The sequence below is a fragment of the Pelodiscus sinensis genome, chromosome 1 (genome assembly GCF_052426305.1).
Source record: "Pelodiscus sinensis isolate ZL-2025 chromosome 1, ASM5242630v1, whole genome shotgun sequence".
Classification (NCBI taxonomy): Eukaryota; Metazoa; Chordata; order Testudines; family Trionychidae; genus Pelodiscus; species Pelodiscus sinensis.
In genome coordinates this window covers 122,149,845-122,163,433 of record NC_143052.1, presented here as the reverse complement: position 1 = coordinate 122,163,433, position 13,589 = coordinate 122,149,845, and the positions used below count along the sequence as shown (strand labels likewise).

The following is a 13,589-nucleotide window of genomic DNA, read 5'->3' as shown; positions in this document are numbered from 1 at the left end:
ACCTCCCCCAGTTTCTGTGCTGAGGTTTGAAATCAGAATTTGATATGAAACTTGCAAATGCCCCCTATCTTAATAAAAAATAATAATAAGAAAAAAGCAGCCCTGGATCTGCAAACTCTTAAGACTTCAGTATGTTGAAAAACCAGAAAGTTCCAAAGTTTGCAACTTATACCCAGCTCTCCCCTCTTTCTCACAAGTTGTAACTTACTTTGGTGGATTTAAGCTTCTTCTCATACTGAAGTCTTTCATTATCCATCTCTCCGACTCTTGACCGTAATTCACTGATTTCCTGCATCAAGCCCTGAGTGAAAGGGAAAAAGAAAAAATAAATTCAACAAAACAAAACAGAACTTAACTACATCTCAGCAGAAAAGTTAAAAAAAAGCAACACCACTCTCTCCACTCCCCCCCTCCTCCCCACACATAGTGCATACAGACACATCTAAGTTCAAAATTAGGCCAGGACAAATATTCAAGCAACTAAGAGCTTGGCGGGCCATCCATAGGCTCCAACTGAATTCCTACATTTCTGCACTGAAGGCAGGAATGAAGGAGGGAAGCAGGTGAGCAAAAGGTAGCTTTCAGTGGCTGCTGTGTTCCCTATGTTCTTTCTGGGCCCCGGTATAAGTCAAAGCAGTTCACAGCCCATCCCTTTATTTAGAGGGTCTTTACATTTCCACAGCAGCACAGAGACCGTCAAGTAACTAAGAATCAGACCCAGGAATTTCCCAGTTTCCTCCTCAAAGCACCAAACTAATGCATGCAGGCAACAATCAGCTGATTTCTCAGCTTACAAGTAAAATAGCAGCCTGATCCTCCGCTATCCTGCACCTCATGCAGCCATTTACACCCATGCAAAATTTCTGCATGTAGTTCCAGTGGGTGACACCCTTTTATCAATATTGGTACCTGTATTATCAGTGAAATGAATGGGATATTATCTGTGGTGTTCTATATTTCTTGCTCATATTAAGCGAGATGGTAGTGCAACCTACATTTCCCAGGGCTGAACACAACTGCCACCACAAGATGTGTGCTGCATAAGCAACAAAAGTTGCTGTGAACATGGTCAGATGTGTGCTTTTGAATTCCATTCATTCCTCACTTGCTTCAGAACCAGGCTAACCCTCTTGGATTGGGATCTGACTCCCACAGAGGTGTCCTTGCCCTTTTGAAGTAGCTGCACTTCACCAAAAGTGACACAGCTAGGGACAAGCAGGTTTCAGCACTCCAGCTTTAAGGGGTAGAACATTCTGAGCCATGCAATACTAGCCATAGAACTCTTTGCTAAAAGAGACCAGACTGAATCCAAGGTTGACTGTTTCAATCAAGACGCAAGGAAGTATACATTCCCCCTTACTCTCACAGATATTATGAAGCACACACACAGCAGGCTGCTACAACAATGGGACTGCAAAACCTTCCCTTTAAATGCCCCAAAACACATTCTACCACCACTCTGCACTTGCTCAGCCTGTAGTTGAACTGCTCCTGACTGCAATCCAGGCAGAGGAGGCGGTGAAGGCTAGGACTATAATAGAGTTTAAAGAGAAGCTGGATAAATTCATGGAGGTTAGGTCCATAAAAGGCTATTAGCCAGGGGATAAAATGGTGTCCTTGGCCTCTGTTTGTCAGAGGCTGGAGAGGGATGGCAGGAGACAAATCGCTTGATCATTGTCTTCGGTCAACCCTCTCTGGGGTACCTGGTGCTGGCCACTGTCGGTAGACAGGATACTGGGCTAGATGGACCTTTGGTCTGACCCAGTACGGCCGTTCTTATGTTTTGTTCTATATGTTTACAGATTCATGAGCTAGAGGAGCAAGGAGTAAGCGGGCTCTCCAAGGATCACTATTGGCATTTCAACATTTTCAATGGCAATTTTCTGGTCTGGGAAGAAAATTCCATCTTGCAGCTTTCTGAAAAGACTGAAATACCTAAAGATGTGCCCGTAATGCACCTTTCCCAACCATCCCACATTGATGTTGGTGAAACTGTCCTTGTGAGCCACCAGTGCTTATAACACCATCGAGAAGTATCTCCACTATGTTGTGTACATTTCCCAGAATCATTACCTTCACAGCAGAAGTGTATTGAAGGCCTTGGCTACTGTCATCACAACAACCCCAAATGTAGATTTCTCCACTCCAAACTTCAGGGTGGGAAAAAGCAATTTGCCAACTTCCATTAAAGTAGCCTTACTCATGTAAAAGTTTCACAGACACTGCTGACTGTCCCATAGCTGCATCACTATGTGGCCCCACCAATCTGTGCTTGTCTCACAGCACCAGAAACAGCATTCTAGTATGTCTAGAAGATCAAATGCCGGCAACATTTGCCAGTTGCTGAACTTAAGTGCTTGGCTGAAGAGTATGTTCATGGCCTCCCAAGATTTTCCCTCGTTCTGGTGGGCCCTGATACACTCTGGACATATTGCAGCCTAAGGTGCACTGTGGTTAACATGATTGTCATAATACTTTGATGCTAAACATGTTCCATGATGGTTCCATTTTTGCTCTGCTATGGCATCTGCATGGAAAACCAGGGGAAAATAGGCGCAGACGGTTGCTGTTAATTTTAAGTGGTGGAGGGAGATGAGTTCATTAGGATGCTGACATGTACCCAGAACCATGTGCTGCACAGTTTAGGTCCCCATCAGGCATTGGGAGCATAACCTAGAGTGCAAAGGGGCATCAGGAACTGTGTGATAGCTACCCACAGTGCATCACTCTCAAAGTCAATAGTAGTTACCCTACTGCAGATGCACTACTTCGAAATATGTTGAATTCTTCTGCCCGGTGGAGATATGCACCTTCAACTTTACCAAAACGGATGCTAACAAATAGAGCTTAATACATTCGACCTCATCTAGTAATGTAGACAAGCCCTCACACTTTCAGTGGTACTTCACTTCCTCAGGCTCATTTGAATGAATTTTTTTTGCTTCAGTTCCCTCATCAGCTGCTTGTGTTATTCTTTTTTCCCATTCTTTATCTTGTTTATTGGATTTAGATGATAAAATATTTAGTGCAGGGACTGTTGCTTACAAGGTGTTAGTACAGCGGGTCCCAATGCTGATGGAAGCCTCTAAGTGCTACTCTAACACAATAAGTACAAAAGCCCACAGTCAGAATACTTCTGCAAAGAGGTGCTAGTGCTCTCTACATCTACACCTAACTCTCCCAGCCTTTCAGATATGGTGATGCAAACCCACAAATCATTAGGCCCTGATCAGATGCTCAATGTAACCAACAGGAGTCTGATTAACTTCAATGGGCTTTGGATCACATGAAAATACTGGACTGAAAGGTGAAACATTGAGACGGGTTTTATAGAACCTACTCAACCTGTACTTAATCTCTCCTTTGAAAACACACGCACACACACTAAAAGATGATTGCCTTGGGTTATACATAGCCAAAATAAAGATGTTAAGGAGCAGGTATCTAGCTAATTGTGTAGTCGATACAAATTGTATCCACTACACGATTAGTCAATAAGGGGAGTCACTTATTGATAAGGAGAGCTGCAGTGGGGGTATGTCTGACACCTGGTGTGAGCTGGGACTGAGCAGTCCCGGCTCACTTCGGGTCCCAGACTGCTGTGGTTCTGTCTTTTAAGTGTAGTAAGAGCCAGGAGGGGTAGGTCCAGGACCCAGCATGAGCTGGGGGACTGAGCAGTCTCGGCTTACACTGTGTCCCGGACCACTGCAGCTCTACGTTTTAAATGTAATAAGAGCTGCCCAGCTCTTACTACATTTAAAATGCAGAGCTGCAGCGGTTCCGGACCAACACAAGCCTGAAATGCTCAGTTCCAGTTCGTGTCAGGCCCAGCAGCCACTGTTCATGGCAGCCCAGGCTGGCTTCGCAGAAGCCTCGGCTTCTTCCTCACCCCTCACTGCTGCCTTTGATAGGGGTAGCAGCGGGGGGGGAGGGGGGAATGGAATGGGGGTCATGTCTGGCTGTGAACCCTTCCCTAAATAAATCTTCCTCCATTTTGTACTGTACTGAGGTATGTTTACCAAGTTATCCATTCTAAAACACCACATTTGGAACAGAGTGTTCCGTTCTGGCCATCTTCATGAGAGATGCTGTCAAGATGGACAGAGCACAGCACAAGGCCAAAAAGATGAAAGACAGAAATAAATTGAGAGGTTTTATTGGAGAACAGATTAACATTATTAGGATTATTTAATATAGAAAAATAAATCAGTATGGACTGAGTTACTGAAATTAAGCATATCATTAACCTGGAAAAGCTACTGTACCTGTGAATATTGGAGAGAGCCACTCTGGAACACAAAGATTTAATTGACAAAGCAAATTATGTAAAAAGAGTTGAAAGTGAGTATTCATTTAAAGAGGGAGCAGTGAAGAGGATAAAGAAAGAGCAGTGAAGGGGAAGCAGTAGTAGTAATATTATTTAAGTAAAAATGGGATGGTTGTGGGGGGAGTCAATTATTTAACTCAACCAGTAATCAAGTATGTCTAGTACTTGGGAGTAGCTTGGTATTTGGAGGGCCGGAACATTTTTCCTGATTGTGTTTTCTTTGAGCTATGGAGCGTCTCCGTTTGGTTTGGGTGTGTTTGTGCCTATGAATGGTACAAGAAGCTCAAGAGCAGAATTTTCAAAGCACTCAACATTGGCCTCGTTGAAATGAACTGACCATTGACTTCAGTAGGGGTAGAGTTAGGTCAACAGTGAGCACTTTTGAACATTCTACTCCCCAAAACTATAGGGCATCAACATGCAGAGCTGCCACCAAGTCTTTACTACCATAGAAAGGCTAAGCTCATGGAACGAAGAAGTTTTGTAACAAAGCTTGCAGTATTATATTGCCTGGGGGGGGGGGGAGGGGGAAAGCAAGACACATTTAAGAGTATTAGTTTTGACATGGATGTCCTGCAAATAAAACTATATTATTCTTACTTAATAATAATTGCATTTAAGTGCAATTTAAGTTTAATTTTATTACAGCAGCTTCTTTTAGACCTATAAAAGACTATGATTTGGCCTATTCTGAGGCATTTTAAGAGAAATATTGGTATTAACAGCTACCATGCAAGTAAGCCTTTTGCACAGAGTCTACAGTTGCAGTGCATGGTGTGGAAAAGTCACCTCTTGATCCCCACTCTTTTCCTGGAACAGTACTAATTCCACCTCCACTTTCTCCATCTGTTGTCTGAGTTCTGCCATTACGTTATGGCGTGACTGCAGTGCCGAGGGAAATTAAAGAAGGGGTTCACAGGAAAGATTTGGAAAAAACGGTAAGCAAAATACCAACACATGCAAAGAGTAAAGCAAAAGCACTGAAGCGTCAACTACTTTTGTTACTGGTTTTGGAAAACGTATTTAAGAAACCAAGCGGTGATACAGAAGAATGCAGTTTCAGCAATACGTGTTTCCTGTGATCATTTATCAATATCGCCATAAAAAAAATGTTTGCTATTCATGCTGATGTGTTCACCCATCAGACTGCTCAGTGAGTCTTAGTTTATAAGTGTTGGATTACACTGTATCTTTTATATTTCCTACATTAGCAAAGAATTTCACATTTTACTGTGTGACACTGGGGTGAGCAAAAAACATTACAAGTTGTGAGAGTTCAAAGTACCAGTCAGTTATAACTTGACTGACCTACCACAGCACTATCAATGCTGAGGAGAATTCAATCACTCTTTGACGGATGGAGAGCTTATTTCTACAGCATTGGTATGAGTGGCATTTGTCTGAACTGGTTAAGTTTAATGCTTTAAGGCAATAGCAGTCATTCAGCAAAAACTGGGATCAGACGACTGCAGGAAAAGGCAACAGAATTCAAAGCAAGCCCTGCACATAGCTTCACAGAAGTTATTTTCGTTTACATAATGAATGCTGACATTTAAATGATTGTCTTTAGTCTTCAAAATGAGCAAACCATGGAAGTTAATAGGGCTTGTCATTCCTCCCAGAATTACGTTTCTTTTTTTTTCTTTCTTTCCACAGATCCATTCGTGTTTGGAATTCTACCTTTGCAGCATGAAGGGTAAGAAACAAAGTTTCTTTAAAAAAAATCAGGGCTTAAAATTATCTTTAGTAACTTGTGCAGCCACTAAATGATCGTTGTCATAATACAGCTCACTGCTATTGGTGGCTCAGTTCACTCTCACTGTTAACATGCATAACTGGGCTGGGCCAGTTTGATCTTTGTAACAGAAAGCCACTGAAAGAGAGTTAGTTTTAAATTAAAACAAAAAAAAAAAAAGTACATGTACTAGGCACACCAAGCAGCATATTGAATGGCTTACTAGCTGGTGAACCTCACCAGAGAACTCCATCTTCCAAAGAGAAATTAACACACACAATTTCTGCTGGGAGCTCTGGGCAGAGTTCTATGTTCAAAAATGGTAAACATTTTGCAATGAAGACAAAGCCAACAGCTCTCGGCACCGAGGGGCAGCATACTTATTTTTAAATTGCCACTTCTTAGCCTATGCGCAGCCAGAGGATACTGAGCCATGCGTTACCATTCTGTCTGGCCCTGATTCAAGCTGTTAATTGAGAGGAGAGATCTTTATATTCATCTCTCCCTGTCTCCTATCCCATATAAAAGTCTGGCAGAATCCAGACTTTAGTGAATATCTGCTGACATTTTGGACATCTGAGACACACCTCAGACTCTGGGTGAAATTCTGGCCTCCCTGAAGTCAATGGCAAAGCTCCCTTTGACTTCAAAAGGGCCAGGATTTACACTTTGATTTGTCAAATGGGTGAGATTTAAAAGAACTATCAGAGAGATGCTGAATGATTCTCACTGATCATCACCATAACAAGAGCAATATGCTTGAGAATCTGCTGTGACATGCACAAGTATGTAGGAGTGTGACCTGACAGCTTGAAACACAGCAAGGCAATGTACCTGACCCTTCCCCCTAAAAGTCCATCTCAAATCCCATTTTTTTCTGACTCAGAATGACTTGAATGCGGTCAGGTACTTCTGTAAAACCGAGAGTGTGTTTCAGGTAAATGGCAGCCACATGCAGCTCTGAGAATCAGTTCATCTGCTTTACTCACCTCTGTGTCTCCGTATCTATCTTCACAGTCTAACCTGTCCTTTCCTACAGCGGTTAGCTTTAGCTTCAAATTGGAAATTTCTGCCATAAGGTTCAATTTCTGAGTTTCAAGGGATGTTCTACTCAAAAGCTCCTGATTCAAGAGGAAAAGGAACAGAATTATTCTTCTAAGGAAAAATTACATGTTGAGCATCATATTATGACAGGCCCAAGAAATAAGACAATAGGAAACTGGTCTTCCTACATCTTTCTTGGGTTGAAAGATTTGACTCCCCCTTTAATCTATCAAGCCCAGGACACTAGCCCCAATTAACCTGGTTGACTAATATGCCTCTCTTGATTGTTCCCTGCTGCCTGTGTCTCAATAAGGACTCAGCTTTTAACCTTAGTTTATCCAGGGTTTTTTCCCCTGGAATGCCCAATTCCACCCCTTTATGGAAAGGATGTGAATCGTGGACATTTGCAGGTCTTATGCAAGCCAACACTGCTACTCAGCAACCATTGACAGATATGGTCTTTGAACAATTGGTGGCTGCCGCTAACCCAAATGCCTCCAGAAATATGGGTATTGCGTGAGTTTCAAGGAACAGGTCCAAAAAACAACTGCCCCAATAAACCTGCTGGCTATAACAGTAGTCAAGGGCAGCAGACACAGTTAAAATAAGTAAGAGCTAAGAATTAACATCCATTCTACTTAGGGCCCCAATCTAACTCCCTTAAAAGTCAGAGCAGGGACTCCCATAAGAGTAAGACTGGATACTTATTCTGTGGAACAAGGCTGACATGATTAAGAATTAGCATTGCTCTAATGAATAAAATAGAAATATACACAAAGAAGTTGCCACTTCACAGTGACACACTGCGGGTTTCAAAATCTTGCGCTAATACCCTAGTCTGAATGAAGCAGACAAAACAGTATTCAGTGCTACAGTACAATCTACTCAGCACAAACAGGGAGAGAAATGCTCTGGCTTCCCCACAATACCTGCTGCAGCATCTCTTCTGTGGCATTCAGCTTCTCCCTGTGCTCATCTAGGCAGAACTCTAAATCTCGGATCTTTTCTCCTTGTGCCTCCACCTGGTCAGTAAGTACACTTACCTGTAGAGTACAGAAATAAGAAAATCCGTAACTACCTCAGCTTTATACAGCACCTATCACCCTGAAGGGCACTGACCACATATAAGAGTATAGATACCGACTTCCCCACCCACCCCATCTCCTCCCCAAAGCGTGCCTTGCTCCCACTCCTACCCCTCTCTCTCGGGGTTTCCTGAATGCCTGCTCCAGAAGCACTAGGAGGGCGGGGGAGGAGTTGGTTAGTGGGCCCACCAGTGGGCGAGAGGTGCAGGGGAGAAACATAGGGGGTGTGACCTTAGGTGCTAGTGGATACTCAGCACCCACTAATTTTTTCCCATGGGTGCTCCAGCCCAGGAGCTCCCACTGAGTCGATACTTGTGCATAGGAGGCAATCTCTAATAGTTATGCTGTTCAGGATGAGGAGGAACATTTGGATTGTAACAGTGAGACAGACCATGGTCCAACTTGCCTTGTATCCAGTCTCAGAGTGGTCCATACAAGCGCTTCAAGGGGAACGTAAAGAACAGAATTTCTTCCACTGCTGGCAGTCATAGGTGTAGGATCATCCCAAGCATGAGGTTGCATTCCTGACCATCTTGACAACCATTCATGAACTAATCCTCCATGAAATCATCTTTTTTTAACCCAGCTATACTTTTGGTCATTACATCGTCCCATAGCAATGAATTCCACAAATTAATTGTGCATCAAGAGCAAAGTTACCTCCTCATGTTCAGTGCTTTTTTTTGTGACATTACAGCCCGGTACGGCTTACCGTCACCTATTTTCCCAGCACACAGTAAAGGAATAGCATTTCCTCCCGTACATACCAGCACCTGTTTTCCTGGCTCCGCTCGTCTCCTGACGGAAGCCTTCTCGGGGCGCAAGGCATTTTTTTTCCGGCTCCCAGTGTGGCGTTTTGGCTCTTAAAGGGGCTGCGACCGCATTTCGGCCTCTGAGCATGTGTTTATTTATTTATTTGCTCAACAAGTTTTCCTCCAGGTTTCTTTGTTTGCTCAATTACTTTTATTTAAGTGACCCCAGTTTTTAAATTGGGTGAAAGGAAAAATAACAATTCTCTATCTATTTCTACCCACCACACCATAGATGATTTTATAGACCTCTATCATATCTCCCCTTAGTGGTCTCTTTTCCAAGTTGAGCAGCTCTAATCTTTTTAGTCTCTCCTCATAGGAAAATTGTTCCATGCCCTTCAGCATCATCTTTGCCCTTCTCTGAAGCTTTTCCAGTTCCATTGCATCCTCTTTTTTTTTTTTTTTTTTTGAGGTGGGGTCACCAGAAATGCACATAGTATTCAATACGAGTGCACCACAGATTTATAGAGTGGCATATAATATTTTCCATTCCTTTTCTAATGGTTACTAAGATGCTGTTAACCTTTTCTGACCACTGAGCAGAAGTTTTCAGAGGACTATCCATGATGACTTCGAGAGCTGCTTCTTAGGTAGTAACAGACAATTTAGAAGCCATCATTCTATATGTATTGTTGGTATTATGTTTTCCAACATGCACTGCTTTGCACATAACATTTGCCATTTTGTCACCTAATCATCCAGCTTTGTAATACTTCTAACTCCTTCCAGTCTGCTCTGGACTTAACCATCTTGAATAATATTATATCTGCAAATTTTGTCACTTCATTAATGATCTGGAAAAGGGGGTAAACAGTAAATACTGTGGAACAGCACAGGTTCCAATACAGATCCTTGGCGACCCTTCTGTTTACATCTCTCCATTATGAAAACTATCATTTATTTCTACTTTTTGTTTCTTATCTTTCAACCAGTTACTGATCCATGAGAGGGCTTCCCTGTATCCCATGACTTTTTTACACTTGCAAACTACAGCGGCACAGTTGCAGCCCTGAAAAGACACCACTATAGTGCTTCAGTGTAGACACTACCTATGCCAGGGATTTTAAAACTTTGCTAGGAGGCTGCAGGACGCTTTTTTAAAATCTGAGCATCCACAGGCATGGCCACTTGCAGCTCCCAGTGGCTACAATACTGTTCCCAGCCAGTGGGAGCTTCAGGAAGTGGTGTGAGCTGGGCCACTTCTTCCTGCAGCTCCCATTGACCAGGAATGGTGAACCACAGCCACTGGGAGCCACCAGTGGCCACACCTGTGGACACTCAGGTAAACGAAGGTTCTCACGACCAGCTAGCAGCTCGCCATTATAAGTTGCAACCCAAAATTTGAAAACCCCTGGCCTATGCTGATGGGAGGCATAGGAAATGCACCTCCTTAAGAGTGGGCAAGCTAGGTCAGTGGATAGGGTTGATACTGGGGATGAGATCAATTTAGCTAAGTTGCACAAGGGTGTGGATTTTTCACATCTCTGAGTGATGTAGCTTCATTAACCCAACTATTTAGTGTAGATCAGGCCTTCGTTTCCTTCAGAGCTTTTGGTGGAGGAGGAAAAACAGGAAATCCCAGTGGCCAGTCGAAATTTCAGTGCAGTTTTTGGCAGGCACATCACAATTGTCCAAAGCTGCAATTCAGACAGGATTGCAGGGCTTTCTACAACCTTTTCTGAAATGTACCATAAGCTCTTAAATGTCCACAGTTGGTTGGACTCTCATTTCACCCTTGCCTGAGAACCTGCATGTCTACCAGCACTATGCCTTTAAGAACAACAAGTAGTCCTATGGCATCTTAGAGACTAACAAAAATATATAGGATCATGAGCTTTTGTGGGTAAAATTCACTTAAGCAGATGAGTCCAAATATGTCTTTAAGGACCATTTATTTTGCTGCCAAATCAGATTTGAAGGTACCTTCAGCTATATCACCAAAGCTACTACATAGCACATTCTAACCCATGTAGCTACTGAATACTCCTGATTCTGCATAGCTATTAATAACTTTGTAATGCCTATGATACTAATTTCATCATATTACACTGTGAAAAGATATGATCCCTGCCCTTACAATTTTCACTCATGATTCCATGATGGAGGTAAACTAAAACATTAGGAAGAAGTTAGAACAACCAGGATGAGGACCAAATCAGTCAGATTATGAATTTAGTCTATCTAGCCTTTCCTGAATAAAGAATTTTTAAAAACGATAGCAAATAAAAATACATAGATACCTTAGTTGTATAATTTCTTTAAGGTGTTGAAAGAGGGATACAGATGCGAGAAGGTAGAGGTCTCTTGAAAAAGCTCAGCTAGCAAGATTAAATAAATTCACAGTTCAAAGGTAGCATGACTGTAGGTCACCATTCAAAGCTCTATATTCAGTCACTCAAAGCACAAAATCTATACACACAAGCGGAGGGGGGGGGGAGACCCCTAACTTTGGAAATTACTTACTTGCAAAACAAGAGATTCCTTGTCATTTTCCAGACGTGCTAGCCTTTCCTGATATACATCTCCATTACCAGCTATATGGCCATTAGTCTGAAAAAAATAAAAGTTTGGATTATGGACTATTATAGGATCAGCATTTTTCATCAATGTAACTTCAAAGTAATTAAACCCTAGAAACTCCAGCTAAATGCAATACTGCAGGGCCCTTCAAGAAAAAGGTTTAATATATAAAAACAATGGGCTAGATCCTTACTTGGTGTAACCGGGGGTGAATGGAGATATGCTGATTTATACCAGTTGAAGATCTGGCCCCACAGATCCAAATTCTTGGCTGCTGTGACTTCACTGAGCTCAAGTGACAGTAACAGGGAATTTGGTCCACTAGGCATCACTTTCAGCATGTCGACTTTGATTAATATAAGAGAAGAGTAATAAGCCAGGCACTTTTAAAACATACTTCCTATCATCAAAATCAGGGGTGTTTGGCCAGAGGGAAGGGGCAGGAGCAGGTTGGGGGTGCAGGCTCTGGGCAGAAGGGGAGGGTTAGGTTTGGATGGTAGAGGGGACCCAGCGTGGCCTGGGGGGGCAGTGTCAGGCATTGTGGTTGGAGCAGCCTCTACCAGCTGGGTGCCCAAGCCCAGAGCAGCCCCTATCCCATGACACTGCATGCTCCAGTCTCCACTGATTAACCTTAAGCGATAAGCCTCACCTGTTAAGGATGAGGCTTACTGATTAACTGCTTAACCAGCTAAACATTCATATCCCTAGCATGGAGAGGAAGGGGAAATTAGGGCTCCTACAGAATATGGGGGGGGAGGTGGAGAAAGGGTGTAGTAGGGAATCCCTGAATTAGATAGGGATAGGGACTGGTGCACATGGAACTATCCAGGATAGACAGGGAATGTGGATATGTAAAGACCCATGTGCTTGGCCTACAGAAGGAGCAAAGCACATGCTAGTTATAACTTTATTCATTATTGAAAACAGCCTCCGAGTCAGTCGCTGCAGCTATTTAACAGTATGGAAAAACAAGCTCAGAATAAGGATGTTAAGGACTAGTTGACTATCCGATAAGCAAATATACGATATGGGGCAGGGGGGGAGCAGGCAGAGCAGAAGTTGGGGAGAGCGGAGGAGATGGGGTACTTAAAAGCAGCAGTGCCACATGGAGCCCGTACCAAGCTCTGTGCAGCACTGCCCCTTCGAAATGCTGCCTCCGTGACAACTGCAAAAATATATTTTAAATGTATGTACATAGATTTTGTTTTTACATATATATCACCCAGCACCTCTGTAGGTGAGTGTTATGTGATAAAAACAGTATACACCTTTCACCATTTAATCTGCCCTCTACCTACTACATACCAAAACACTGAGCAGTTTCAAACAGGTGCCATTTTAAAGCAATCTGCAAAGTGTTTCCTTTCTTTCCCTCAGATGTAGAATTTCCCCTCAAAATTAAGCCTACATTTGAGGCCTATAAGAGATATTTTTGTTGTCTATCTCTGGACCTCTCTATTCTTGAATTTTACGACAAAATAACCACAACTAACACAATATTCCAGTTAAAACTGCACCATTGAGATTACGTGTGTGTGTGTGTGTGTGTGTGTGTGTGTACACATCGTAAAATGACCATTGCTTTATACTGTGCTATATTTCATTATAATATTTTATGCTCTTTATGTGGTACATCCCAACATTTTGTTTGCTATTTTCAACATTACTGTAGCTTGAACAGAGATTTTTCATTGTTCTGTCAAGTGCTACACTAACATCTCTAATGAGCATAATAGGTGTAAGTAGCTTAAATTGTTCCTTTTAACACATTATCTAGCATCCAACCCATATTACTTAGCATTTGTCAACACTAAACATCTCCCATCATTATGCTCATTCATTTAGCTTTGTTGGGTCCCTTGAGTTCCTGAGTCTTCTCTAATGCTGACTAAGCCTAAATTATTTTGTGCTACCTGTAGATTTTGCACCAAACTTGCTGTGTCGTAAAAAGTATTATGGGCATTCAATTGGGATGAAATGCACATGAAACAGGCCAACCTCCCACACCCAAAAAGAATGTCAGAGAAGAAAGTCTAAAAACAAATAAACAAAAACCTTAGAATTTA

At 42.4% G+C, this 13,589-nt stretch overlaps 1 protein-coding gene across 24 annotated transcripts in view; it reads right to left on the bottom strand.

Annotated features, from left to right (window-relative positions):
• PPFIBP1 (PPFIB scaffold protein 1) overlaps positions 1-13,589 on the bottom strand; it is a 163,218-nt gene that overhangs the window by 51,312 nt on the left and 98,317 nt on the right. For 18 of the 24 annotated variants that reach the window (XM_075899106.2, XM_075899057.2, XM_075899163.2 and 15 more), the window contains 5 exons: positions 11,467-11,553; positions 8,036-8,149; positions 7,052-7,183; positions 5,117-5,209; positions 209-301 (listed from right to left, as the gene is read on the bottom strand). In XM_075899106.2, coding sequence (XP_075755221.2) covers positions 209-301; positions 5,117-5,209; positions 7,052-7,183; positions 8,036-8,149; positions 11,467-11,553 — 519 coding nt within the window. The remainder of the gene's footprint in view (positions 1-208; positions 302-5,116; positions 5,210-7,051; positions 7,184-8,035; positions 8,150-11,466; positions 11,554-13,589) is intronic. The other 6 variants (XM_075899179.2, XM_075899193.2, XM_075899220.2 and 3 more) reach the window with 1 other exon arrangement.